The sequence below is a fragment of the Mytilinidion resinicola genome (genome assembly GCF_010093595.1).
Source record: "Mytilinidion resinicola strain CBS 304.34 unplaced genomic scaffold BDZ99scaffold_5, whole genome shotgun sequence".
Classification (NCBI taxonomy): domain Eukaryota; kingdom Fungi; phylum Ascomycota; class Dothideomycetes; order Mytilinidiales; family Mytilinidiaceae; genus Mytilinidion; species Mytilinidion resinicola.
Genome location: NW_022985441.1, coordinates 2,021,231 through 2,048,433, shown reverse-complemented (window position 1 = coordinate 2,048,433; position 27,203 = coordinate 2,021,231). Strand labels below are relative to the sequence as shown.

Genomic DNA, 27,203 nt, shown 5'->3' with positions numbered 1-27,203 from the left:
ATGTCGCTACTGAGCATGGTGTTAACAGAAGCACCCTTTCTAAGCGCCACCGGGGAAAGACTACTTCCAAAGAGAATAGCTACAATTCTCAACAGCTACTCAAGCCAGGGCAGACTCGGGCTCTTATCAAGTATATCAATGACCTCTCAGAGCGTGGGCTTCCTCCAACACAAGCTATGGTGCGCAATATAGCTCAAGAGATTGCTGGCAAAAGGCCCGGTGGAAATTGGGTTTCTCGATGGGTCAAACGCAACGAAAAACACCTCAAATCAGCATACCTCAACCCCATCGACAAAGCAAGGAAAAGGGCTAATTCGGCGCTGTATTACAACATGTATTTTGAGATGCTAGGAAGAAAGCTAACAGAGTATGGTGTTCTACCTCAGAACACCTACAATATAGATAAGAAAGGATTTCTCATTAGATATCTTCAAAAAATAAAGAGGGTGTTCAGCAGGAAAGCGTACGATTCAGGACGGCTCTCCTATATCATGCAGGATGGCAATAGAGAGTGGATTACAGTAATAGCAGCTATCTGTGGCAACAGAACAGTGCTCTCTCCTGCCCTTATCTATTAAGCTGTTTCCAAAGATATACAAGACACATGGCTCCAGGATTTCAACCCGGACGAACACTCCTGCTTCTTCATATCCTCACCAACAGGATGGACCAATAACAGCCTCGGCTACGCTTAGTTAACTACTGTATTCGACCGAGAGACAAAGGCAAAGGCACACAATAGAAGAGACTGGCGTCTATTAATTATTAATAGCCACGGCTCTTATATTAATATAAAGTTTATTAAGTATTGTAATACTCACAGGATTCTTCTCTGCATCTATCCTCCTCACTTAACTCACCGGCTACAGCCATTAGACGTCTCTTTCTTTACACCGCTCGCTCGTTACTATTCTAATGAATTGGACGCCTACCTTTATAAAAGTAAGGGCCTATCACGCTTTATAAAGAGAGACTTCTTCAGGACCTTCTAGATTGCCAATGCAAAGGCCATAACGCCTGACAATATAGCTAGTGGGTGGAGAAAGACTGGCATTATTCCATAGGATCCTAATATCATTTTAAACCTCTTCAACACCAAGCAGGAACCGGTGCCAGAGGATGCTGAGCGCCCAACTTCTAGCCGGTCTGACGGTGCAGAACTAGGCCCTGGCGATTAGAAGAGCATTAAGAAACGCCTCCGGAAAATGGTGATTAATCTTATTAATTTAAAAGTGGATAATATTAAAAAAGAGGTGCGTGCGCTTGCTTAAGGAGTTACCAAGCTTGCAGCAACTAATATCTTGTTAGAAAGCCGTATTAGAGGCTATTAAGAAACTATAAAGAATAAGCAGAAGAAGAGGAAGCGGCAGGTACCTCTCTTTGCACAATTGGGGGCTTAAGAAGGTGGTGGTGCTATGTTTTAGTCACCCACTAAGGTGCGCCAAGCAAGAGACCTTCTCTAAGAAAAGGAAGATATAAAGGCACGTGATATAGCTTCCAAGGCAGAGGAGAAGGTACAGAAGCAACTAGCTAAGGAAGAGAAGGAGAGAAATCTGGAGCGGAACCGTAATCAGAGGGCTATCACAAAAAAGCAAAAGAACGATGCAGAGGTTCTTAAAGGGCAACAGATGGAGGAGGCACGTGAGGCACGTGAGGTGGAGCAACAGCTCAAAGCGGGGATGCAGGCAATGCAGCAGAGGCAGAAGGTTAAGAAGGTTGTATTCACTATTCCTGAGGAGCCTACTGTTGAGCAGAATTGTGGTATTGAAGATGGGGTAGCCAAATCAGCTTCTGGCCGGCCTCAGCGATTGCGCATCACCCCCAAGCGATATGCCAACTCTATAATTACAATAGAATGAAAGAGCGACCCTAGTTGCCTCTCCTCCTTGATTTCTGTGTATAGATCTCGTTGTGTTGTGTTGAAAAGCTTCATGTTGTGAGCCGTGGATTTCTTGGTGAGGCGTGCACGAGGTGTCAGCGTGCACGAGCCGTCGAAGTCTTCTATACTTGACCACAAAAGATCACGAAGCCTTTCCGTTTCCGATTCCCATTGTTTCTTGTGACTAGCAAAACTCACCCACGCTTTTCTTCTTCCTTCATCTTCCCGTCTATTCCATTCTCTTTTCCTCCAAATAAGACTCTCACTACAATGTCCCCCTTCAACATCGCCATCATAAGTGCTAGCCTCTGCGGCGCCATCTTCGAAGCCGGGACCACGCTGGGCATTCGCTCGCAAGGCGGCACGCTCGACCTATGACCTGGCGGCGGCCTCAAAGCCATGCGCGAAGCGGGCCTAGGACGACTTCTGCACGCACGCTCGCTAGAACGGACGAGAAGCTGACCACGTGGCTGGGCCGCAATGCGGGCACGCAGGGTGAGTGTTCTCCTGAGGCTACGAGACTACCTCCGGAAATGGTCGGCCTCCTACAGCTCGCGAATCAATGGCAACGCGTGTCACATGCCCAGCTCGTGACTGGCACCGGGGAGGAAGGTAACTTGCGACTCTCCCTTCTCCCTTTCGCTCTTTCTCTTTCCCTCTCTTCCCTTCTCTCCCCTTCATGCAAGTCAATATGATAAGTAAGACACGAGCAGCACATAAGCGAGAGAAGAAAAGCTATCCAGCAAGAAACTAAATACAGACCACGACGCAAGGTCTCCAGGCCCAGCAGTCTATTATACGCCATGGCGTGGACTACTTAGACTAAGTTTGCTACTATTGCTCTGCTATGGGTAGACCCTTCTCTCATAGTACTACCCATTAGCCTAATCGACTGCTTTTGCTATAAAATCGGTATAGTCTTATGTACCGTAGGGTTAGTCGATGTCGTAGGCTTGCGTGAACGAGATCTGGGATCTTGCAAAGCAACATGCCGCATTAGAATAGCGACCAGACTCGCCCGTTTAGTTACCAACAACAGGCATCCTGCAGCCTCCCTTAGGTAAGGGACGCGTCGTCACGCGAGCCACGTAGCCCACGCAAATACTGTGGCGCGTAACAAGCCTCCAGGCTCTAAAAACGCGGCCCCTATGCGCATACGAAGGACTTCCGGTCTCTAGCGGCATCGCGGCGGTTCAGGGTGATTCGCAACCGAACTGTAAAAACATCTCATGAGTGGTGCTGGTTTATTTCGTGCAATCCACGGTGTTGACTAGCTGCTGCCTCGGAGAAGGAAAGAATGCGATGGCATTGATGACGATGTCTTCACGCAGCTCGAGGAGGCGATGGAGTTGGGTATCGTCCTATCTCTATTTCTAGCCAGCATCGAGCGATGATAATGCTCGTCATCAGCATATCTTGAGAAAAGCGCGCACACACCACCGACACCTCTGGGCCTCCACTCCATGAGGTCGGAGCTCTGAGGGTTCAATCCCCCCGACCTCCCCGGAGACACCATTGGGCGAAGCTGCCAATTCTGTTTAAACGTCCATGTGCTCGATGTTGCGAAATTTTACACCTCTCCTTCCCCTTCCACTAAACAGCTGAAAGCCTTTACCTGAAACTAGTGCCACATGCGTGGCACGTGACCGCCAGCCACCTTCGCCGTTAACTACCTCCTACTTACTCCCACTGCCCGCGAGCCAGCGGCGACAGGTGTCACGTGCTCATCTCGTGGCGAGCACTGGAGAGGAGGGTATAAGACCTCCGGACCTACGACTCCTTCTGCAAGGAGGGAGAAGGGGACGGCGATTCAGCCCAGAGTGGGGGATGGGAGCCATGGTCTCAAAACCTACAAAGACCGAGAAACCATGTCCAGGTCGTGCCTGGAAGTGGATCTGTAAAACCTTCCATGATACGGTCTTTATGGTGCGTGGGCGTTGGACTCGATCAACTACGGCTCTCGAAGTTGCAATGGTGGGATGTTGGGGGAGTATGAACGACCTCAGTGATGCTGGTGTATAGTGCAGAGTGACATTACTAAACTACTGGTCACGATCATTCGTATCTCATACCGCTACCTATCTCCCAAAGTCGCTGAACCACATCACAATCTCCCCCTTCGACTGCTCATCATCACAGCCCCGCCAACCACCAACCACCGCTTCCCACCCGCACCCATAAGAAAGGGACATTTCAGATGTTGATGGCAACACTTTCTCACTCCACTTCATCGCGCCCCATCGCGTTGGCGCCTCAATTGGTTTTACCTCCACCTCCCCTCCTCCCTCGCCAGCGCCATTGCTTGTCGACAAGTAGGATTCCGAACCCTCCATGTCTAGTGCGGCCTGCAGTTGTTGATGCCAAACCCCCACACGCCCGATGCAGCCATGACAAAAGAATGACAGCAAAGTTTCGAATCCATCCCAGTCTCTCCCCCTTCTTCCTCCTCCTTGTCGTAAAGAAAAAAAAAGGTCGTGGTGCGGAAGGAGTCTTACACCCGAAGAAACTCGCCGTCACGAGGGCGTCACGGGCCCTCTAACGCCGCTGACACCACCGCCTGGTACTGTACTTTGCGTGGCGGTGGACGGTGCCAAATCAGGTGACAGCCACGTTTCGCCGTCGTGGGGCAGGCTATAAAGCCTCGAATCCACGCGATCGACTCTGCCGCAGCGAGTTGGTCGGGGGGCTTGTTGCAACGTCCGTGGCCACCGCCATGCCATGGGGACCGTCAAAAAACATTCAGCACCCTCCCTCTCATGGCGTGCGAGCGGCGAGCGGAGAGCGGTGGAGGTGTGTTGGAGCGTTCAACAACAGTTTTCTCCAATCTCAATGGTGCAAACAGCGCAGCGGGCCCGACGAGCAATGTGCGGGAAGGTTTCTCAAGCGAGGGTTGCTGGTATCCGCTACCACTAATGTAGTGGGTGGTCCTCATAATGCCGAGATGCTGGGGGTTAGCATAGGTTGTTAGTGGAGGTTTGCGGCGGGTTGGAAGGTTGGTAAGTAGCATGGATTATTAGACTGGGACAATTTTCATCAGCGCATAATCAATCACTGTCCACCGATGACCCTCACTGCGCACCACATTGCAATGGACATGATGTAGTGTTTCAAGCCTCTTTAATTGGCACTACTCCATTCCATTGTAGAGGCACCAACCATTTCTGATGAGATGCTGGGCTACCCCGCACGAAACGGTGAAATAGGTCCATCAGAAGTATTTGGGGCCGCTCTCATATGCATTGTTTTGACCTTTACATCTTATCCGAATACTTGATAATGAAACGAAGGACCTCAGATAGTGGTGAGCAGGAGTGGGCAAAGTTTAGTCCTGGCGCTGTAGCTTCCAGCCTTCGCGCATAGATTGTGAGTGGGGGTTTACGGATCCAAGCACCCAAACCTTCGAGTTCTCATAGACTTGGAGCTACTGAGCATTTCGTTCGTGAAACGATCGATGAGATGGACCGGCAGAGTTGAACTGGTATCTAGTACGAAACTGAAAATGCTGAAGATCTGGGGAGAGAAGGTTTGCAGTGGGAGAAGGACATGATTGGTCAGTGGGAGCGCGACGTTATGATCATGAGGCTAGAGGGGCATGGCTCGAATAAATGTGAGGATTGATGAAAAGTCGTCAATGCTGAAGTTGGATCTTTTGGAAAGAGCGAAGAATTGGGATGAAACGTTCGACAAGTCTGATCTTTAGAACCTTGCAGACGAGAGATGAGGAAGAAAACCATGACAAGAAATCCCTTCAATCAATGTACTTACGAATCGTGATGTCAGATTAAGGAAAGCTGCAAGCAATAACCTGACAGCGTGAAGCGCGGGCAGAGGAGTAGCATCAAAGAGGCGCCCACGAGGAGTGTCTATGGTCTTTCGCAACGCGGCGTGGCAAACCGAGTTAGCAACGATGTCGTCGAGGATTCCAGGGGCCAACCAGCCGGATGTAGGTCTCAATACGCAGGTCTCTAGGTCCAAATCGCGAATCTCGGGGAAGTGATTATCCGCGAGCCCTGCATCGGCAGGCGATTGATACACAGGCAAACCTAAAAAGCGGCAGGCTGAGAAGCGCAACCGTAATACGCCCGCTGCTACCCATCGTGAGATGCCGATTATGGTCAGTAGACACACAAGACCCCGCAGTTCTCGGGGCGTTATCTAGAGGCAGAGTTATTGGCTAGATGCAGCAAAGTCGCACTCTCCGATTGGCCTTTGGCCCCTGTAGTGCATCTGGGAGTAGACTCACGTGTACACGGCCCGCTGTGGCTGACGAATCATCTGGAAGATTATGGCGGGCCGCGGAGGAGGACCCTGATAGACGGCTTGGACCCTTCGTCATAGGGACCGTGGATAAGGGTCCTAATGGCTTTTGAGAAGACGGTGAGCGGAATGACGATGGAAAAGTACCGCCACGAAAGTGTTTCCAGCAAGGTGAAAACGCCCTCATCGAGAGAAATGGTGAAACTGAGCTAATCGGAGAAAATTGAATCGCTAACGATCGCTGTACCCAACAGCGAGGATGCTGGTACCTTCGCGGCCGTTTCAAGGATCCCGCACTCGACTACGGAGTATGCCCGTGGTGGACGAGTGGTGCGGTGGTGGAAATCAGGGTTCGTGAACAGTTCGCTGTTTGAGGACGAATAGTGCACATTTTGATCGCCGCAAGGAAGGCGCAGGTGGTGGAGAGCAAAGGCCGTTCTAGACGGGCTTGGAACCCAGGAAACAGGAATTGCGCGCGGGCAGGTTTCCGGGCGGGAGTGCAACGGGGGAGGCGCTGGCCCCCGGGCGGCTTCGGCTGCTGTTGCGCTGGGGCTAGCACTTCTGAGGCGTGATCATGACAATGAAGCCTTTCGGAGTGGGCTCCTGGCGACGTGATAGGAGGACGTCATTGCTCCATGGTGGGCTCGGCCTGGGCACCCTGCATGAAAAGGGTGGCAGGGGCGCACACGGCGGGTCTAAGGCGTGTCCCGCCAGCCGGATGCGGACGGGTGCGTTCTGCTGCAGAAACACGATTCACGACACAGCGATGCGAAGAGGCGGTCGGCTGACGGAAATCTCGAGGGATGCGCTGCTGGGCGTCGAGCGCCGGGGACAGCGAAGCAGCGCGATCGCGATTGGAGTTGTCGCGACGGCAGGGACGCAAGGGGCGCATGGACAGTCGGGACGGCTGGCACAGTGCTGGCTTCTGGAAAGGCCAGGTGGAGGTGCGGCTGGCGCAGTGTGGCTCGTGGAGCGCAGCGTCTCGGGCCGCTTGGCGGTGACATCACGGCAGGGCGATGGACTCGAGGAGGTGATCGAGAAATCCGTGGGGAATCTAGAATCGCGCGTGATCCAGGGCGTTGCAGGGCTCCGCCATCGCAGGCCGTCGGCCGCGAGAGGCTGCTCCCCCTGGCGCCTGGGCCAGCCGAGCCGACCGCTTCTCCCCAAGCGGTGACGCTCCGCATCCTCGTTACAAGGGGGTAACCTGAGCGGGCTGCCGCCCTCCCTGCAAGCGCCTTCCGTTAGTGCTTATAATTGCCACATCGCCACATGAAAACAGTGCTTATTCAGTAACTAATAACTAATATTTCGTTGGGCCGCCATCTGCAGCAATTACAGCCAAGCAGCGCTCCCTCATATTGCCAGTATACTTTTCAAATTCTTCCGGTTCAAGCTTCTCCCATTCTTCCTCAGCGTACTGCCGTACTTCCTCCTTTGTTGTAGGGAACCGGCGTTGTATTCTCCCCTTCAACAGCCGCCAAACGTTCTCAATTGGATTCAAATCAGGGGAATTCGCCGGCCATTCCATTACGAGCATGCCGTTCTGTTCCCAGGCCAGGCGCGTTGCTTTTGCTGAGTGAATTGAGGCATTATCCTCCACAAGAATAGGCTGGTGTCGTAGTGTCTGCCATAATTCCCATGCAAAAGTCTTGATATTGGGGCATATATAGGTACGGTAGACGTCGCCATTTATCGTCTTTCTCTTGTATCCCAGCTCGATTGACCAGTCCTTTTTAAAAACAACCAAAGGTCCCTTATTCCCATGGGAGATGCTGCCATGAATCATCCAGCTAGAATATCCCCTAAATTTAGGGACACAGCAATCAATATCGTATTTCTCCTCGGCGCTTCTGGTAACAAAAATCTGGCCTCCACCGGTTCGAATGGACGCCTCATCGGTCCATATAACCGCTGCCCACATTTCAGGCGTCTATTTAAGATGAGAATAAGCCCATCTTAGCCTGGCTTCTCGTTGTTCGGGTGTAATAAGGGGCTTCTCTGTTGCAATACGCCGGAAATAGCCCTCTTTTTCAAACGCCTTATATAAGGATCGCTTGCAGGCAGAGACCCCCTCTAGCATTGCAATCTCCTCCAACGGCTTCCTTCGGTGGACGGCATCAAGCTTGGCCCGAGCAATAAGGCGCTGTCGAGTTGGAGTATCAATATTCGGCTTCCTTCCTCTCTGCTTTTGAGGGGTCCATTTCTGGAGAGAAAGGGAATTTGATACAGTTCTGCGAGGGACACCAAGGGAATCGGCAATCTCATAGTGTTTCCAACCGGCGTATCGAGAGAGGGTATATGAAATATCACGCTCGCGGTAGGAGAGACGGGTGCCTCGATCTCGAAGAATAGGATATTGAACAGGGTGGTGGCCACGCTGCCGGCGAACAAGATTCGGCATTTTTTTATACAAAATACAAGGCCCCCCTGCCGTTATTTTATATTATCTAGCTAGTCTGGTGTATTCTGGTGTTTTCTGTGGATTTATAATATGCTGCTTATGGCTATCGCCACGCCCGCGCTAGCAGGGAGGGCGGCAGCCCGCTCAGGTTACCCCCTTGTACCCTGATGTGACGGAGCAGCTCCGCCGTGCCCTGTTTGAACCCTGTGCCGCCAGCAAATCGCGAGCACTGGCACACTGGCACAATGGTGGCCTGCCAGGTGGCTTCGTCGGTGCCTCCTCCGGTTGCACTGCGGAGTCTGCTTGGGCCGCTGGCTCTGGTCCCACCAGGGCAGGGCCGCAGACGCCCGTCCTCAGTGCAACAGCTGTGGCGCTCGTGAAGCCTGAGACGCGCCCCTCGCTGCCCTCGTTGCGGTGCATGCAGCGCCGGCGCCGGTTGCGCGAGCGAGGTGCAGGTGTCAGGGCCGGCTGCCTCAGAACCAGGAGCTGCTCGCCAGCCGCCGCCGGTTTCGCAGGAATGCGTGGTGGGTGGTGGTGAGCGCGTCGTGGGCCTGATCGATCGCGATCGAGCACAGTCACTAGCGCCGTCAGATCTGCGCGCGAAATTGCAGCAGCTGCCAGGTCAGCGGCCATCGTCAGTCGTTGTGCGTCCCAGTGCGGGCCGCGAGAGCGTCAGACGGCCAGCCTGGCCGACGCCCTGAGCGAGCCGGCGCCGCAGGAAAGCCTCGCAGCCAAAGCGCATCACGACCCGCGGTGCTCGACCCAGCCGTCAGCAAGCGTGCTGTGCGGCCGTTGGGGTAGAGGGGTTCCGCGGTGGGAGCATGACGATCGAGCGGGGCCCATGCATGGGTGTGGCTTGCGCACCGGCATGGCATTTTTAGGGCGGCGCGCAGGCCAGCCATGGAATTTGGCCCTTTGGCATCACCGACCCTGCAACGCCGCCCAGGATCGCCCGCCCGCCCTGAGAATAAAGCTGCCTCTGTCCCGGAGCCGTTCCCGCGCGTGAATCTCTTCCCCCGTGTTAACTGTCGGATGCCCTACACCTGCCTCACGCTGCACGCCCTCTCCGCCTGCTCTATCCGATACTCGCGCCCTCTTAACCCGCCCACAGACACTCCCCATATCTGACGGCACTGCTCTCACGTGTCCGCACCACCGCACCACCTCCACCGGCCTCATTTATCCAGCCATCGCGCGGCATACCGCCCTGCGCGTCTCATCTCTCACGCCGCGCTGCTCATTTACTAGCTGCCGTCCAGCACATTCCTCGACTGACGCTTGCTCGGCGCCGTACCACCCTCCAAACCATGGACGGCAAGAACTCGTCAGGCCGTCGTATCTCCCTCCTGAACGACAACGAACCGCCCTCGTCCGCCCGTCTGCCCTCGCTTTCGCTGCGCTCGCGGACCTCCAGCTACGCCTCGTCGCCGTCCTCGCCCCCGACCCCGCTGCTTGTGCGAAGTGACTCGAGCGACTCGGCCGCCATGCAGACCCCGTCGCCCATCACGCCCGACTTCAGCTTCGAGACCATGGGCCCCTCGCTTCAAATGGCCTCGCCCGTCTTTACCCAGGCCTTCTACCAGCCGCCAAAGGAGCTTCAGTCAGCTTATCCGCCCATCCCGCAGAGTGCTGGCCCACTGCCTTACAACACCGGTGCCCAAATGGCCTACTTTCAACCTCCGCCCGCCGAGCAGCCGTCTCCCGCCAACCCGCGCTCCAAGAAAAACAGCTACCCCTGCCCAATGGCGAAGCAGTTCAACTGCAGCGACTACTTCACTACGTCCGGCCATGCCGCACGCCACGCCAAGAAGCACACGGGCAAAAAAGACGCCTACTGTCCCGAGTGCAACAAAGCCTTCACCCGCAGGGACAACATGGTGCAGCACCGCAGGACGCACCAAACGGGCCGAAATGCCTCCAAAGGCACTGACGCACAGAAGCCCAAGCTAGAGACAGCGAAACGCCCTAGACCAGCGCCACTGCAGTCTTCGGCCCTGTCCTACACATCTGCCATGGACGAGGGCACTCCCATCAGCCCAGCTTCGAGCTTCAGCAACGCCCCGGCCGTGCAACTTGTAGATCCCTGCATGCATGACTACTCGCAACGCTCTCCATATCCCGATCCAGCGCAGTACACTCAGTACCCTGGATCCGCGTACGGCCTCGATGCCCTCGCCATTGCAGCAAGCAGCGAGAAGCGCAAGCTCGGACCATGATCCCTTCAAAGCATCACACAAATTACAATACACTCCGCCACTTTGATCCTTCTCACTCTTACCCACTGAGCTGTTTCTTCCTCGGCTACATCCTCCCGGCTTCTTTCTATAAAAAGTCGATCTCGGGAGCTCCTCTTAATCTTCGTCCTCCGCATCTCTCGATTCTCCAACGAAAACGGCCTGTATGCACGAAATAGACGCATGCCGTCATGGCTACGACGGGTTTGGGGGGCTCGGCGCTATTTGCTTTCCGGCGTTTTTTCCTTTCCAGAACACGGCTTCTACTTGTTCTACCGTGTTTACTTTTCTCGCTTGTGTTACCACCGGGTGCTCGCTAGGTGTGAGGTGGGCCGGTTTCACCATTCGATTCAGCTTGTCTGCAGGAGTACCTCTACGCTGGCCGTCTTAGTGCGACAGATCAAAACGAGGTGGCTTGAAGGAGCGTAGGCAGGTAGGTTGGGATGGGATATTGCGAGGGTGGAATTGGGAAAAACAACATGGATACCCGGCCTTTTGTTTGAGGTTCACACACTCTGTCTGTTGTTCGTCTAGACAGCGAGTGTTTTGCGCGTTTAGATAGGTGCTGTATGAAGCTCGAGGCTCGTTTCTAAGCACACGTGAAAATACTACAAACTTTGACCACAACATCTACTACGGGTTTCAAATCCATGTCGTGAACTGTGATTAGGTTTGCATCATGCCAAGCATCTACATTATCAACCTGCAGGATTCTCATTTCATCCTCCGAGTTGCTTCCATTCCATTCTCGCTACTATCCGCTCCTCACCCCTCGAGCTGCACGCCAGTCGCAGAATCAACGTAACTCACGAGCACCACCACAATTCATCAGACCACCATCATTCACTCGCAGATCCCTACCAACCTGCAATCGAACCATGTTAATCAACCACACACCTTCGGCTTCCGCTTCCAGCCTCTCACAACCCGGCGGCTCCCCTCGCCTACCCTTATCCCACCCCCCTGCACGCGCACCACAACTCCGACTCCCCTACCCATGACCCTGCATACTCAACCAAAAAAAGAAAAACTGGGAAAAGCTTGGAAGTGGATATTGTACGAGCCGCAAAGGCGCCTGGACCCCTTCGGACCCGGACCCCGTCCAGGCCCAGAACTAGATCGGCACCCGCAGATTCCTTATAGGGCGAGCGGACCCTCTTATATTCCACAGAAATCGTCATAAAAGTGGCGCGAGTGGGTGGAGTTGTGGATGGAAGCGCCGGTGGTGGGGATTTGTGTTTTTTTCGGGTGTACACAGGCTTTTTTTTTGTATACAGCGTATCTAGCTGTTTTCTCTCATCCTTCTTTCCAGCTTTGCCTGTCCTGTCCATAACAACCCCCCCCCCCCCCCCCCCCCCCCCCCCCCCCCCTGTCTGTTGTCCACCAAATAACCATCTCATCCCCACAACGCTCAAAGCCCAATCTCCACTGTCCTAAGCTCCACATATTGTATTAGCTCCACATCCTCCAACAAGCAAGCCACCCTACACCAGCGGAGCCCACTTCCCGCCCAGAACTACACTCTCCCCCCCCCTGTACGGACTGGACACCGCCGTGCGCAAAACAAGGGTTTTTGTATGTAAAATCCCCTGTTCTACGCACGGTGGTGTCCAGTCCGTACAGGGGGGGGAGAGTGTATGCAGGGTCCCCACACGCACCGGCTCGTGCCCCACCCGTCCTTTATAAGGGATCAGCAGAGGGGAAAGGGCGAGGCTGGACCCTTCTCTTCTCCACACGCACAACATTTTAAAATAAAATCATGCGGGAAGAGAGGGAGGGAAGTCGCGAAAGTGGGGCAAAATGTTGCATGTTATTCTCATTCACGCATGTCGCCTGGCTCACTGTTCCATTCAACCACGTCGTCGTCGTCGTCGTCGTCGTTCTACCACTCCTATTACCCACGGTGCCACGAAACTAGAACAGCTCTAGTTCTAGCCCCTCCCCGTGTTGTTGCGAACCGTGGATTTACTAAGGGAAGGGCGTGAGGACCATCCACGGAACGCACGCCGCTGGCCCCCCCGCTGCGGAAACGCGCGGGGCCCCTGTGAGACCCTGCAGCGCGAGGGGAGGGTGAGGAGGCGGCTCCGCGGGCGGTGTTTGGGCTGGTTTGTTGGGAGGTAATGCTCCTATAGCGGAGACTGGCCCGAGGTGGGTTCGAGTGGTGGTGGAGGGATGCTATTGGTTGCGCGGGTGTTTCAATGGGTAGGTCGAGAGGGTTGGAAGGCCGATGGTAGGAATCGATTTGGCTGTGCGTACGGTACACACGAAGGATGGGAATCCTACCTACCGCCACCTAAGGTTGGATTTACACGCACGCTTATGCGGAGGGGAAGGGTTGGGTTGGGAAGGTGAGAGTTAGTTTAGAACCGAGATAACGCTGAGGGTGCAAGACGCAGCTAGCTAAGATAAAGGGATGCAGGAGGATGCGGTTGGTGCAGCTATAGGGACTCCGGACTCCGTTAAGCGACGAGAAGCCTGTGGCTATGCTTACTTAGACGCTTATGCTGGATAATCTGAAGGAGCGGGAGCCCTGGCCGAGACAAACGCGCCGCGAGAAAAAGAAAGGGGGAAGAATACTCAGGATCGGTAGGTGGGTTGATTCAAAACTGAAGACGTCGAAAACGACGAGTGAGGTTGCGGATATGGCTATGCATACATGAGCCCACGTTTGCATGAAACAGCACTCGCCCTTGCAGTATACATGTGCATTTACATATACACCTCGAGGCCGGAGAGCATGCGGGTCTCAGTTGGACTCTGAGTCAAAATCACATGCTCAGTACTTGGCACGATATCACGTTTCCCCTCTCTGCGATGTCTAATGGATCCAATCTAGGACTGGGATGCTCCGACTATGATGCATCAAAGTAAGGCAATGTAGGCAATGCCACTTCCATCGCTTCTTTTTTCTCATCTGCGTACGTCTCCCCATCCTCGCCTCCTCAAACCACACTCGCATATCCACATGCACGCATCTCCTCCCCCCGCACCCCCTGCAGCGTGCCTGCTTCCCGCATCCCGCCTCTCCCATCCGCCTCCCGCGTCCCGTAGTTCGCATGCATGCAGTAAGCTTCCCACAACGCCAACCGGTGCATGCGGCACCCACTCCCCCGTCTGTATCCCGTAAATCCTTCGGGAGCACCTCCACTCAACCAGGCCCGTGGGACCTTCGGCTCGCGAGCATGTCGTGCGACGGCTGGCCACCGGTATTTGTCTCGTTAGCCGGATGGGGGTGGGGGTGCAGGCTGCGAGTGGCTGAGTTTGGGGGCTGGGGAACCTGGGGTGGTTGGTGAGCACACGTGGAGATTCACTCGATAGCTTGATGGCTTGGGTAATAGGGGGAGCCGGGAGATAGGTGTGTCGGTGGAGAGATAGAGGGGACAATAGAAGGGAGTCCATGAATCAAGGAGCAGATTGTTCAGGTAAGTTTCCCATGTGGTTAGGGTAGCGGATTTGGGAATGTAGGGGGTGAACTTCTTCCAGGTGGCCAGTCCAGTCTAGAGTCCGGGAAGACGTGTAGTGCAGCGACAAGAAAAAAGCATATACTTCTCACATATACCCCTCCGCAAAAGTCAAAAGCATGCACATCCCCTTACATACACATGCACGTCTCTCCCGGTGAGCGGCAGGGCGTGCGGCGTGTATTCATCCCAGGATCTGGGGTCTAGGTTTGGTCGTTCGACTTCTAGGATCTGGGGTTTGGCGTATTCCTGTTTCTGGCAGCCGTTAGGCTACACACCCACAGATGCAGGTGTCTTGTTCCCGAGTTCTCATCGTCGCACACAGCATGGGTATCGTGTTTCGACGCATGCTGAACCCGGAAGAGGCCACAGAGGTCGGAGCTCGGATCCAGCAGCCTGGCAAGCGGAACGTCGGGTCCAAACTCCAGCCTTTTCCTGCTGCGCACAGCAAGATGCAGATGAATCAAACGACACACAGAACGCATCGCACAATACCTGAATTATCTGAAACAGTTTTCTTAAACCAGCTACCGAGCTACCTAGAACCGCACGGCTGGGAAGATAAAAGCACCAGGGTCCTGGCTGTTTTCGGGATACGCAGCGCTGGGAATTATCTAGACCGCATTGTGAGAGACTGCACGTTTCCGTCCCGTGAACCATTAGCCCCTCGTATTCGACTGTTCGAGTCTACCCGTGACGGTTTGAGTTTTTGAAGAAGCACAGCCGCTGGACCCCTTGTCGAAATTTGGTTCTGATGTAGTCGTGGAGTGGTTTTGTGCGCTTTTCTGAGTGCCGCCCGCAATGCAAGACATTTTCAGCGCAGAATTTGGATAGTCTCACGTGAACGAATTGAGCTTTTCGTGGGCATATCGTGAGCACCATGTTTCGAACCACCAGCCGGGTGGAACTGTCCTTTTCCGATATTTTCGCCTTCCCAACTGTCCGGCAAGATGTTGGACGGTTCTCGTTTCGTTCTTTCGACGCGCTCCGTCGTGAACATGTGCCCAGTTCCCATGCCTGAAGATCGACCTACCTATCACCCAATGCTGGCTTTGTGCATGTACCTGGCGAAGCTGAAATCGTCTCCCGATGGTCCTCCCTCGTCCCCATGACTGTCTCGAATAGCCTGCTTGTACCGCTGCTCAAGCCCGTCCTCCTGTGTCTCGTCGTCATCGTCATCGTTCATCTCAACCTCTTGTTCCTCGTCATCCAAGTCCTCAGCATCACTGACTGTCTCAGGCTCTTCGCTCGGCTTCGATCTTGGCTTCGGGCCGGTAACGTTCATGTCTTTCATCAACCGCCCTAGCTCCTTTTCCCGGTGCTTTTTCTTGTCATCTTCGCGTTGTGCGCGCCTCCGCTCTAACTCGGGCTGGTAGTCTCGTACGAACTCCTCCTTTTTCTGCTGCACGCTCTCAAAGAACTCGTCAATGCCGTCGCCGGTCATGGAGGAGACGCCGACGACGCTGAGATGGCGGTAAAATTCTTCTAGCACTAGACTCATGCTGTTCAGTAGAGAGCCCAGGTAGCCGCTTCCACCACTCCCTTCTCCGCCAAAACTACCACCTTCTTCTTCTTTCCGCAGCGCGTCCTGGAAGGCTTCGAAGTCGGTCATCCACTCCTTTGCGAATTCCGCGTCTTGCGCATCGGTCTTGTTGAATACGAGGATCATTGGAAGTTTAGTCTTGTAGAGAATACTGCATGCATACAACATATTCGACATGAAAGTCGATGTGGAGGTCGTGCGGGGGGTATCGATGATGTAGGCAATGACAGTTGGGAAGCTAGACGCCAGAGAGTTGAGCAGGATGTCGCCGCTCGCACTCCAGACAAATACCTCGATCTGACCAGGTGTATCTACTAGAATATGCTTTATCGGCTTATGCGGTGTGGTTGGCGTAGAGGCGGTCGGCGAAGTAGGGGCTGGCGGGGGTGCAGTCCGCTTTTCGAGAAGTGCCAGGATTTGATCGATCTTGGTCGCGAACAAGTTCAGAGACGTGAGAATGCCGCCGTTAGGCCCTAGATTGTACTGCTTCATGACCTCCTTGTAGTTTACCGAGTCGCGGATGTCGATGTTGCTGTCGAAAGGCACACTGTGTACCGCGGGGTCCAGGTTGATCACATAAGGTAGCTGTTTCTTCGAGTGCAGATGCGCGTTAATGCGCTGCATGAATGTAGTCTTGCCCGAGCCGGCCATGCCAACGCAGACGATAGCGACGGGCGCGTCTGAAGTGGTGGTTGAAGCCATGGCTGTGGTGTTGTTGTAGAGGATTAGAAATTAGATGAATGAACTTCTTTGGCGGCGGGAAAATGACATCGAATCGCAAGCTTGGACCATCCAATACATCGACCTCACCTCATTGTGAATTTCCAGCAAAACACCACATACACCGTATACACCATTCTTCACCATGGGTCTCGACGATTTTGAGAAAGAGCTGGCTGCTAGCAAGGCTAAAGAGTCGAGGAAGCGCCACCGGAGTCGGAGCCGCGACCGGGACCGCCATCGATCCTCCAAGGTAAACCTCTGGATTCTCCTTTCTGTGACTTGCGCTCACTAGAAACAGGACAAGGATCGAGAACATCGCCATCACCACTCGTCGCGGCATCATAACTCCAAGGATCATAAAGAATCGCGGTCACACCACGAACATAAGCGCTCGCGCAAAGATGATAGGGAGAGCTCTACGAAGCAATACAGCCGATCAGCTTCTCCAAATACCGGGGACGACGTTGTATTGCCATCTGAGGATACGTTGGATACTAGGCTCGCAGATGCTGAAGATGGGGACTTACAGCGCGACTCGTGGATGCAGGCGCCATCGTCAATGGACATTGACTACGTTCAGCGCAAACAGAAGGACGCGAAGCCCACGACCGTGGGGGCGAGCCAGGCCGATTACCAGCTGAAGATCCACCAAAATGAACTGAACCACCACCTGCGCGATCTCCAGGACGACAGCCTCAAAGTGACGGAGGACACCAACGCGAACGAGGATCCCCCAGAACGGGAAGTGGACTATACTTTTGGGGACGCTGGATCGCAGTGGCGTATGACGAAACTCAAGGCCGTGTATAGGCAGGCGGAAGAGAGTGGGCTCCCCGTGGAGGGTATAGCCCTGGAACGCTTCGGTGACCTCCGGGAGTTCGATGAGGCTCGTGAGGAAGAGATCGAGGTTGAGCGGAGGAAGATGTATGGACAAGGCTACAAGGGCAAGGATAAACCGGATGGGGAGCTATTTCGCCAACGGCTGGCAGACCATAAGAACATGCCTCCCCCTCCCGCACGGGGCGAACGCTACATACCCCAAGAGCAAGCGGTGGAACAGTTACCCGGGCCCGTATTGGATCAAACAGCTCTGAACAAACTCAAAGCCCAGATGATGAAGGCGAAGCTAAGAGGTGCATCCAACGCCGCGCAGCTCGAGAAGGAATATAACGAAGCAGCGGCTGCTTCGGCAAATGCGCCGGCGAAAGACGTCATAGTACTCGATGCTATGGACACTCGCATGCTTGCAAATCGTGCAGGCGAAGTCAAGCACCTTACGAACAAGAGAGGAACCGAACGCGGCACAGTAGTCGAAAACGAAGACATGAGCATCGAGGACATGGTCCGGCAAGAACGGCGGACGCGTGGTCAAGCAGGGGGCGAGGGTCTTCTTCTCGCTGAAAAAATTGCCAAAGATGACAAATTCGATGTGAGTTCCCCTATTCAATATTCTCCAGCATCTACGGCGTTCCTTGCTATGAACACGTATCTAACCTCGACTACTAGAATGATCTCGACTACCTAGACGAAAACGCCACCCGTCTGGCAACCCGCGCTCCAAAATCCGACACCAACCTCCGCAACCACGCCATCTCCGCCCACCAGCGCCAGAACCGCATCCTAGACAACTGCCCGCTCTGTGCCCACGAAGACAAAGGCACCGGCCCCCTCGCGCCCGTCATCTCCCTCGGAACCCGCGTTTTCCTGACCCTCCCCACCGAACCTGAGATCAGCGAAGGTGGCGCCATTATTGTACCTACGCAGCACCGGGCCAACCTCCTCGAATGCGACGACGACGAGTGGGAAGAGATCCGCAACTTCATGAAGTGCTTGATCCAGATGTACCACGATCAAGGCCGCGACGTGGTATTCTACGAGAACGCAGCCGCGCCGCAACGCGGTCTGCACGCCGCTATGAACGCCGTCCCCGTGCCCTACGACCTCGGCGAGACTGCACCCGCTTTCTTCCGCGAAGCGATCCTCAGCAGCGACGAGGAATGGACCCAGCATCGGAAACTCATCGATACGCTCAAGGCTTCTAAGAACGGGATGGGGAAGCTAGCGTTTCGGAGGACGCTGGCGAAGGAGATGCCGTATTTCCATGTCTGGTTTGAGCTGGATGGGGGTATGGGGCATATCGTTGAAGACTCGAATAGGTGGCCGAAAGGAGATTTGTTTGCGAGAGAGGTGTTTGGGGGGATGTTGGATGTGGGGGTTGATGTTGTAAAAAGGCAGGGGCGGTGGGTCAAGGGGGATAGGAGGGCTGAAGCGTTTAAGAAGCGGTGGAGGAAGTTTGATTGGACGAGGGTTTTGGCGACGGGGTGACCGTGAAAGCTTAGTTAGGTGTTCTTTGCGAGCTAGGGGCAACGTTTTGGCCACCGTTAGTATGCTAATATGACTCATCTCCAAGTTGTGTGAGTTTTTCTGAAACGCGATATCTCGTGATAGCCCTACTCCTCACCGCCCGCCCGACCTAGAAAATCACATGCCATTCACATGTCCGTCCCTCTTGGCAGCGTTTCTTCATGTATAAAACATCCCCCTGCCCTCGCTTCTGGACTTCTTCTCCATGGGGCGGACTCTTCGGTTCAAAATCATCCCCTCTCTGAACCAATGGAGTGGTGAGTGTGGGCTGGAGAGTTCAAAATCAGCAAAATGTTGGTGGTGGGCGTGGTGTGTTCAAAAGCAGTGCCAGGTCTCTCTATGGAGTATAGGGGTGGAGGATTTGGTGTTCAGAAGCAACCACGATCCCAGACCAAGCGGAATGGAGTTATGGTGGTTTGCAAATCCGGCCGACCTGTACCCAAATGGTGCGGTGGATAGGTGGGAAGTGATGATGAGCAGCTTTTCGCGTTGCTAGTAATGAACAATATGCCAGAGCGATGAAGGAGGAGGGAAGGTGATACTGATAGTAAGGAGAGAGCGTTGAAGAGGGTGGCGATCATTTTTGGGTGGTGTTGAGGTGGTTTGGGGGGCTCGAGGCGCTGACACGGTGAAACATTCCGCTCTTGGATGTCGTGGGTATTCCAGCTAAACTCTACCTCATTCGTATCGCTAGTAGCGGATGGTGTTGGTTTGCAGGCCGTAGCATCTGAACATTGGTGGAACGCGAACATTATGTACATGAAAGCCTTGTTTGCTCCTAGCATTGATTGCTGTAGGTGATTGTCATAACCCAATAAATATCGGCTGAAAGCTGCTATAGCAAAGTTGGACGATCTAGACCTTAGATCTACTATGTTTGAGAAGGTGGGCAGGATCGTGGTGTCTCCTAAGAAGGGATATTGGCAAAAGCGGAAAGGCTGTTGTGTACCGTACGAAGAACATAGACCTCGGGGGACAAAGCCGCTCTGCTGGTCTAGAGAGCTTAGCGGCGTGCCTGTATATATAAAGAATGAAAAGGGTTGCTTGTGTTTGTTAGTTTGCAGGCCGTAGCATCTGAACATTGACAGAACGCGATATTATGTACATGAGAGCGCCCTGTTTGCTACTAGCATTGATTGCTGTGGGCGATTGTCATAATCCAACAGTGTTTGCTTGCTGTGCATATAATTATCTATGCCCAGGTGGTGATGGCAATACGTGAGAGAATACAAAGGTAGGACGAATGAAAGTTGGAGTTATAGGGCCATTGCGAAACCTCCTTATTCTACCGAAAACGCCTCACTACCTCACTAATCAAGCCAAGGCACCCTTGTACAGCCTCTCTTCACGTCCGGTGGTCACTCTCTAATATCAAGCCACAGACTTATCGTATAAGGGAGCAACTCCGGGTGCCTTTAGGGGGGAATAGCAACGTTCTAGCCAATCAATCCTCAAGCCGGTGAAGTACTAGCCCAGAGAAGAGGTATACCAGGATTGACTCAGTTTAGCGCTAGACCACCGGACGTAAAGAGAGGTTGTACATACCGTGCCATGATGATTTCTCCTCCACCTCACTCGAAACCCTCGATTGTTGCATTTCCTTTCTCCTCATCGCATCTAGCCTTCAGCATTAGACCCGTGGGAACCATATTATGGTCCTTCGTATGCCGCGAAACATGGACCCTGAACAGCACCGAAACCGAACCGACAAGTACTGCATGCCAGCTCCTTTTCCACAGAGCTGCAGCATATGCATAACTGCATAACTGCATCGATGCCCAATTGTCTAGGCCGGAAAGTATGGGTACAACACGAATGAAGCCCCGGACACGGCTGAGCTCTCATTCGTGATGTGATGAAACATGTAGGAAGGGTTGCCTGCATCAACTCTCTCGTTGCTCGATCGCTGCATGGCTATTCGGTACTTAGTATTTCCAAGTTACGTCAACTTTCATTCCGTATCTGATTCACTGATCCCGAATGTGCGCTGAGGTGATCCGTGGAAGCCTCAGAGCATCGAGGAGTTCATTGGGCGGATATGAGCATCCTGCATACGCATTCTCGTGCTCGCAAGGCTTAGAACAAGGCAGAACCGCCCACGTCTTTTGGGCGCCCAAAAGCTGCAACTCGGCAATCTCACTTATTCCTCAGCCGTGCTACGCAGCCTCGTAGGCAGCAACCATCGTCCTCCGTCCTATGTGCCCCTGTCGCGAGTGAATCAGCGCCCTCGATAACATTTCCATCATCTTTCTTTGCGAACTCGTGCTTCTTTTCACTCTGTTCGGACTCAGGTTTTGAGTATATTTTAGTCTTTTGTTTTGTGGTAGGCCACGCCATCCAACAGATCGTCAGCCTGGTCAGAATTAAAAACTGACATCGCGTCCACGTTGAAAATTTTCTCGAAGCAGTCCACACAGCGTCAGGAGGGTGCACGTAGCCAACATGGCTGATCCTTTCTCAGCAGTTGGCCTTGCCGGCAGCATAGCAGGCCTGGTTGCTCTCTCCGATCTACTTTTCCGCGCTTTGATTCGGTTCGGCCGCGAGGTCAAATCGGCCAAAAAGGATGTCGAAAGCGTGGCGTCAGAGATTCGAAATCTTTCTGGCACACTGCACAACCTCTCCTTACTTGCTTCTGCTTTCGACGATGACCAGCCGTCATTTCGTCTCGATCACGTGGCTGCCTGCCGACAAACGATCGTACAGATTCAAACGCACGTCGATAAGGCATTGGCTGATTTCAATGGGGCAAATAAAGGAAAATCGTTCGCCCGGAGACCGCTATGGCCCTATTCAAGCAAAGAAACGAAGACGCTGCTTGAAGTTGTATCACGTCACAAGGCTACGATCACCCTCGCTCTTTCCGCTGATTCAATGAAAGCTATGCTACAATGCCTCTCCTCGCAGTCAGATATGGGAGAAGCACTCGAAGAAATTAAAAAATCGGTCAAAAACATCACAACTCGAATCACTATCGACAAGCAAAGACAGCAAATTCTAGATTTCTTCCTACTTGTCAACCCGCAACCAAATCTCGAGACCAGCGTTCGTCTTCGCCACCCTATGACAGGCTTGTGGCTTACCAATGGGTTGGGCTTCCAACAATGGCTTGATCTGCCCAATTCGAGGCTTTGGCTCAGCGGGATCCCTGGCGCTGGAAAAACCGTTCTCGCAGGTTCCATCATCCAGGAAAGCATACAGCGCGCTACCGCTTCTACGTCGCAAGCGTGCTGCTTCTTCTTCTGCGACTACAAAAACGAGAAAACGCAAAATGTGGTAACAATTCTGGGCTCGCTCGCCTCGCAGCTTGGTCGGCAGAGCGACGCGGCGTATACGCTTATTGAAGAATACTACGAAGAACTCCACCCGCATCGCGCAAATCCTAGTACACCGGAAGCATCAAAGCTACAAAGTCTCCTTGAAAGCATGACAGACACTTTCGATAAAGTCTTCGTGGTTGTTGACGGGTTGGACGAGTGCGGTGATGACCCCGAAGTTGTGGAAACTCTATCATCACTAGCGCAGAACTCACCCTCAATATCCATGGCTCTATTGAGCCGTAATGAGTCGCATATTTGGGAGTGCCTCGACGGAGAATATGAGCACCTAGACATCGCCGCCCAAAGTGGAGACATACAACTTTACGTCGGTGCCGAGCTAGAAGCACGGATCAGAAGAGGACGCCTACGGCTTAACAACATGACTCTGAAAGATGAGATCTTACATAGATTGGTCATTGGTGCCCAAGGAATGTACGTTATGCCTTTCTTTCCTCTAGTGCCCTCATGTTGATACTCAGAGCAGGGGAGTGGATGCAAATAGCGCCCTCTTACTGTGTATCGAGCCGCTTATGAACAATAGCTAATCTCCTATCTGATTCTAGGTTTCGCTGGGTCAGCTGCCAACTTGATTACCTGTGTGAACTACCCACCGACCGAGAGAAGAGAGAGGCCTTAGGACAATTACCCCCAACTTTAACGGCAACTTATGAGAGAATTCTCAGACGACATACACATCCGAGATCCATTCAGATCATTCGAAGCGCCTTAAACCTCATTGTAAACGCGCGGCAACCCCTTCGGATTAGCCTGCTATGTGATGCGGTGTCATTACGAGATGACGCAACGATGATTGACGAAGACGATAAGATCAACGGAGAAGAACTCATGCGTCTGTGCAGCAGCCTCGTTCGGTCATCTCAGTATGCTGACTATGAAGATCCTCCTCTTGAACTTGCACACTTCACTGTGCAGGAATTTCTGCAATCGAAGGAGCTCCTACAGTCCGATCTCAACGCCTTTTACACCCATACAAGTCGACATTCAGCCGACCCATCATTCACTCACCTAATTTGTCTTCGCTTTCTCAATCTCCAAAACTTCAACGATGAGGTAGTTGATTCCAAGACTGCGTTGGACGACTTGTTTGCAATTCGTAAGCAACACCCGTTTTATGAATATGCTGCTGTGCACTGGATACCTTCCTCTTTCCTCAATAGACACAAACGACTTCTATCTAAAGAGCCGCCCTCATACTCCAATTCTTCAACGACGATAGAAGAGATTAGTTCTACATTCAAGACTTCAAGAGCTCTTTGGGACCAAATCCTTGTTTTATTCGATTATAGCAAAAGATCGACCTTCGTTCGCTGGTCCATTGAGCTTTTTCGCCAATTTTATAATCGGAGACCAGTCAGCGAAGATGGTAAAGAGACATTGAAGGTATTGAAACGTGTTGGTGCAATACATCAGGGAGAGCAATTTTTTTATCAGAGTCTTGAACACGGTGATGGTTCTGCCGCACAATTGACTAGCACTGCTCCAAAGCTCCTTCACTCGAGCTTTACAACCTTGCATATGGCTAGCTTTCTAGGTCTTCATGAAGTGTGTGAGCATCTACTCGAGCACGGAGCAGACCCTTCCTTGGAGAGCAGTTTAGGTAGCTGCATTGACTTCGCTGTCACGGGACTGAAATTTCACCTAATCAACGATACCGAGGAAACCTGCAGGAGTACTATTGCGATGCTCGTGACACATGGAGCACGTTGCGCGGGCGGCTTCGCCACCTCTTCAGATGAAGGCGAGAGTCCGTCGTTGCATCACAGAGGCATTGCGATACACGACACGCTTCTTACTGCTGCTGCGAAACGCTTCGAGCCAGGAATCTGTTCGGCGGCTGGCACACTTTATCATCTTTTCAATGCTGGGGTTCGACTTGACGCGAAGTTCATAACGCATTTCGAGAAGGAATCGGTTGTATGTGGTCATTCTGTTCTCTCCGAGGAGGAGGCCGCGTCATATAAAGCTATCATAGAGGCTCCCATGACGGGATCAGATCCGAAACTGGTCGGGAAATTGCGTCGAGCCATCGAGGGCCATCTGATCATGCACGGCGACGAATCGATGGACATAAAAACAAACGACTCGAGTGTCAGTGATGAGGACTACTATCATAAGGCTTCCAGCGCAGTCATTTATGATAACATCAATATTCTCAAGGCCATATCCCAGGATGCCAGGACGTGGACGTTCAAAGAGCACGAGAAGAACAAGGCAACTTTGTTGCACATAGCAGCTCGCCAGGGTTCCTATAAAGCAGTGCAGTACCTTATAGACCTCGGTTTTGATGTGTCCACGACAGATGCACAAGGCGAGACTCCTTTACATTACTGCTGCAGGTATAACTCAAGCCATCCATTCCGGGATACACGTAATCAGTATGACTCTGACTCTGTCTCGATCTCTAACTTTGAGTCTGAGGACGTATTGCCAGAGCCGCCACTCGATGCAGTTTTCAGGGTGGCGCATCTTTTACTGGGCAACGGATGCTCAGATACGGCTAAAGACAAAAACGGAAACACAATATGGCACTATGCCACCCAAAGGAAATCCTGCCATCTCGTGGAATGGTTATTGGGGAAAGTGTCTGATACATCTCATCTCCAGGATGTTAACCATGACGGTTATACGCCACTTGGGCTCGCACTTTCTCAAAAAAGATCTGACACAGCTGCCGTTCTCATTCCATTCTGTCGTTTCGACTCCAGCCATCTCCCGGACCTCATTTCACCCTACCAAATGGCCATATCCGCAGGCTCCCAAAGTGTCTTAGAAGTTCTTGTTGCTGCAAAATGTGACATTAGTAAGACGTCTCACGCGGCCGGAGGTCCACTACGTTTTGTTGACTATTCCACGCCTGCAGAGTGCGTGGGCCTTATCAAGTCTCTTGTTCCAAACGCTTGCGATATACGCTACGAAGGTCTGTTACCGCTCGAACGTATGTTCCAGAAACTCAGAGACAAAGACGTTTATGAGTATCATGACCTGAACCACAATCGGTACCGCGAGTATGGATGGACCATCGAGCAAAACCTTGTGCTCGCGTTACTACCTTCGGATATCTTATGTGAAAACAATAGTGGCGAAACCTTGTATGAATTCTTCTGCTTCAACATTATTGCGATACTTGATCTGGCGGATCATGTAACTATCTCCGCACCGAAAGCGACGTGGATGAGTGTTATTTTGAAAGCATTTCTGGACAGAGGCGTCATAGTAGGATATGAGTCCGTTCGAGGAAAACCCGCTGCTGGAATTTTGGCAGAATCACTTGCCAAATCCTGTGCCCCATTTCGAGGCCACACATCACGACACTCAGGTGTTATGGGCAACCTACAACCTGCTTTAGCTCAAATACTAGACCAGAGTTCTCACAAGACATCTCCGAGCTTCTCCTTCGCGGTACTACAACTACTGCTCTTAGCAACACAAGAAGACGCTAGCAGCAATGTGATTACTGAGTTTCTCCAGTACGGTGTATCAGTCCATAAGCACATCGAAGATACTTCGCCGTTGGAGGTTGCTTGTGAAAGGCACTGCTCCGTCTCGACTTTTCAGTTACTGTTAGAGAAGACGGATCCTAACACGCTTGACATACTGAATCCCAAGAGTGGCATTGGGTTGGCCCATCGGCTGAGTGGCCCTGAAAACCTAGAGAAGCTTAGATTGTTACTCCACAAAGGAGCGAATCCCAATCTACTCGCGACAGCTGCCCCATATAAGGGTAAAACGGCTGCAACCTACCACATCATCGAAAAGAGGTCTTTTGAAACGGCAAAACTCTTGTTGGATCATGGAGCAGATCCGTCGCTCTCGTCAGATCAAGAAATGGACTTCATACTCGCCCTTGTTTGCTGGGGCGAATTCGAAGACATCAAAAAAGTCTGTCAAGAGTATCCAAATATCAATTGGAAAAAAACTTGTTCCTTAAGTTATTGGGTATCCGAGTTTGATGACGAGTTTGTGCAGTACAGTTTCGGAGGTCGTCTATACAGGCAGGTGACGTCTTGTACTGCCCTTCACCTCGCGTGCCTTTATCGCACACCTGCAATCGTCAAGTATATCATCGAAGAAAGGCTCATTAATGACATCAGAGCCACCACGAGTGAAGGCTTCAGCTGCCTGCATCTCGCAGCTAGGAACCCCGATCCAGAAAGCGCACTGACTTTGTTCCAGTACCTAACAGCGCAGGGCCTGGATGTCAATGCTCAGGACAGTGAGGGCTGGTCCCCCCTTCATGTTGTTACTGTCATGGAGTCTGAAGTCGGAGTCAAGGCCCTTCTCGACCTAGGGGCAAAATCATGTCCGGATAAGCGCAGTCGGACTCCCTTGATGATAGCACTAGACACTGGTCGCGAAGGCATTGTAAACATGCTGATAGAGTCCGATATCTCCTCGCAAAGCGCGCCAGAGGTACGAGTTGAACGCGTGACGAAGGATTCCCTCGTTGCATTGAGGAAAGCAATTCAAAACAGCAATCTTCGAGCCTGCGAAATCTTGCACCGGAATGGCTGTTCTCTGAAGTCCCAAATCCCAGGGTGCGATTACCCTCCCATCGTAGAGGCGCTTCTTCAAGGGGACGTTCCTGTGATTTCATGGCTCCTTGAATATGGCGGGGCGACTTGGGGCGAAGTTCCCCAGGACCACAATGACGTCGAGGAAGCGCCTACGATTGGAATCATACAACATGCAGTTCAATACAGTAAATTCAACGAGCTCTTAGAAAGCCTACTCCATGGATTTAGTAGGTACTGGCCATTATGGCTTGCTGGGGACTGGACAGCCGTCCAATCGGCTGTGAAACACAGCAATTTGGAAGGATTGAAGCTAATGATTCGCTGGATGAATAAAAAGAGGTGAGTTTGATCTCCCAGTCGGCAGTTTTTCCCTTGGATCGAAAGTAGATGTGGGTCCTAAACATGAAAAATAGAAACGAGGAGCATTCTGCACTCCCCACTGTATCCGAGATACTCAACATGTATATGGAAAATAGCGACCCGCCACTC

General features: G+C 52.6%; 8 protein-coding genes across 8 annotated transcripts; 4 read left to right on the top strand and 4 right to left on the bottom strand.

The window, feature by feature from the left end:
• Window positions 1-1,632: 1,632 nt before the first annotated feature.
• On the top strand, window positions 1,633-1,882 carry BDZ99DRAFT_460769 (uncharacterized protein; the record flags this gene model as incomplete). Its single annotated transcript, XM_033719456.1, has 1 exon — window positions 1,633-1,882. A coding segment is annotated over exon 1 (166 nt), but the record flags the coding sequence as incomplete, so codon positions are not given.
• Window positions 1,883-4,535: 2,653 nt separating this feature from the next.
• BDZ99DRAFT_460768 (uncharacterized protein) lies at window positions 4,536-4,888 on the bottom strand (the record flags this gene model as incomplete). Its single annotated transcript, XM_033719455.1, has 1 exon — window positions 4,536-4,888. A coding segment is annotated over one exon (281 nt), but the record flags the coding sequence as incomplete, so codon positions are not given.
• A 3,793-nt stretch (window positions 4,889-8,681) lies between these two features.
• On the bottom strand, window positions 8,682-9,170 carry BDZ99DRAFT_517786 (uncharacterized protein; the record flags this gene model as incomplete). The annotated part of the gene is made up of 1 exon (XM_033725214.1): window positions 8,682-9,170. One exon carries the CDS (start codon window positions 9,168-9,170, stop codon window positions 8,682-8,684), a length of 489 nt encoding a protein of 162 aa, XP_033580501.1.
• A 665-nt stretch (window positions 9,171-9,835) lies between these two features.
• Window positions 9,836-10,753, top strand: BDZ99DRAFT_382411 (uncharacterized protein; the record flags this gene model as incomplete). Its single annotated transcript, XM_033715276.1, has 1 exon — window positions 9,836-10,753. A coding segment is annotated over one exon (918 nt), but the record flags the coding sequence as incomplete, so codon positions are not given.
• Window positions 10,754-13,565: 2,812 nt separating this feature from the next.
• Window positions 13,566-14,275, bottom strand: BDZ99DRAFT_460765 (uncharacterized protein). The gene has a single exon (XM_033719454.1). The coding sequence runs from the start codon at window positions 14,168-14,170 to the stop codon at window positions 13,682-13,684; it is 489 nt and encodes a 162-aa protein (XP_033580499.1). The 5' UTR covers window positions 14,171-14,275; the 3' UTR covers window positions 13,566-13,681.
• Window positions 14,276-15,268: 993 nt separating this feature from the next.
• On the bottom strand, window positions 15,269-16,450 carry BDZ99DRAFT_343616 (uncharacterized protein; the record flags this gene model as incomplete). The annotated part of the gene is made up of 1 exon (XM_033714406.1): window positions 15,269-16,450. A coding segment is annotated over one exon (1,182 nt), but the record flags the coding sequence as incomplete, so codon positions are not given.
• A 170-nt stretch (window positions 16,451-16,620) lies between these two features.
• Window positions 16,621-18,897, top strand: BDZ99DRAFT_460763 (uncharacterized protein). Its single transcript, XM_033719453.1, has 3 exons — window positions 16,621-16,748; window positions 16,797-17,927; window positions 18,005-18,897. Exons 1-3 carry the CDS (start codon window positions 16,641-16,643, stop codon window positions 18,821-18,823), a joined length of 2,058 nt encoding a protein of 685 aa, XP_033580497.1. The 5' UTR covers window positions 16,621-16,640; the 3' UTR covers window positions 18,824-18,897.
• Window positions 18,898-21,304: 2,407 nt separating this feature from the next.
• Window positions 21,305-23,127, top strand: BDZ99DRAFT_381646 (uncharacterized protein; the record flags this gene model as incomplete). Its single annotated transcript, XM_033715245.1, has 2 exons — window positions 21,305-22,611; window positions 22,743-23,127. Coding segments are annotated over 2 exons (1,692 nt in total), but the record flags the coding sequence as incomplete, so codon positions are not given.
• Between the last annotated feature and the right edge of the window lie 4,076 nt (window positions 23,128-27,203).

Coding starts and splice junctions, on each gene's coding strand:
- BDZ99DRAFT_460765 (XM_033719454.1), bottom strand. CDS start 14,170: ATGGACTCCCTTCTATTGTCCCCTCTATCTCTCCACCGACACACCTAT.
- BDZ99DRAFT_460763 (XM_033719453.1), top strand. CDS start 16,641: ATGGGTCTCGACGATTTTGAGAAAGAGCTGGCTGCTAGCAAGGCTAAA. Junction 16,749..16,796: donor ACCGCCATCGATCCTCCAAG/GTAAACCTCTGG, acceptor CACTAGAAACAG/GACAAGGATCGAGAACATCG. Junction 17,928..18,004: donor CCAAAGATGACAAATTCGAT/GTGAGTTCCCCT, acceptor CTCGACTACTAG/AATGATCTCGACTACCTAGA.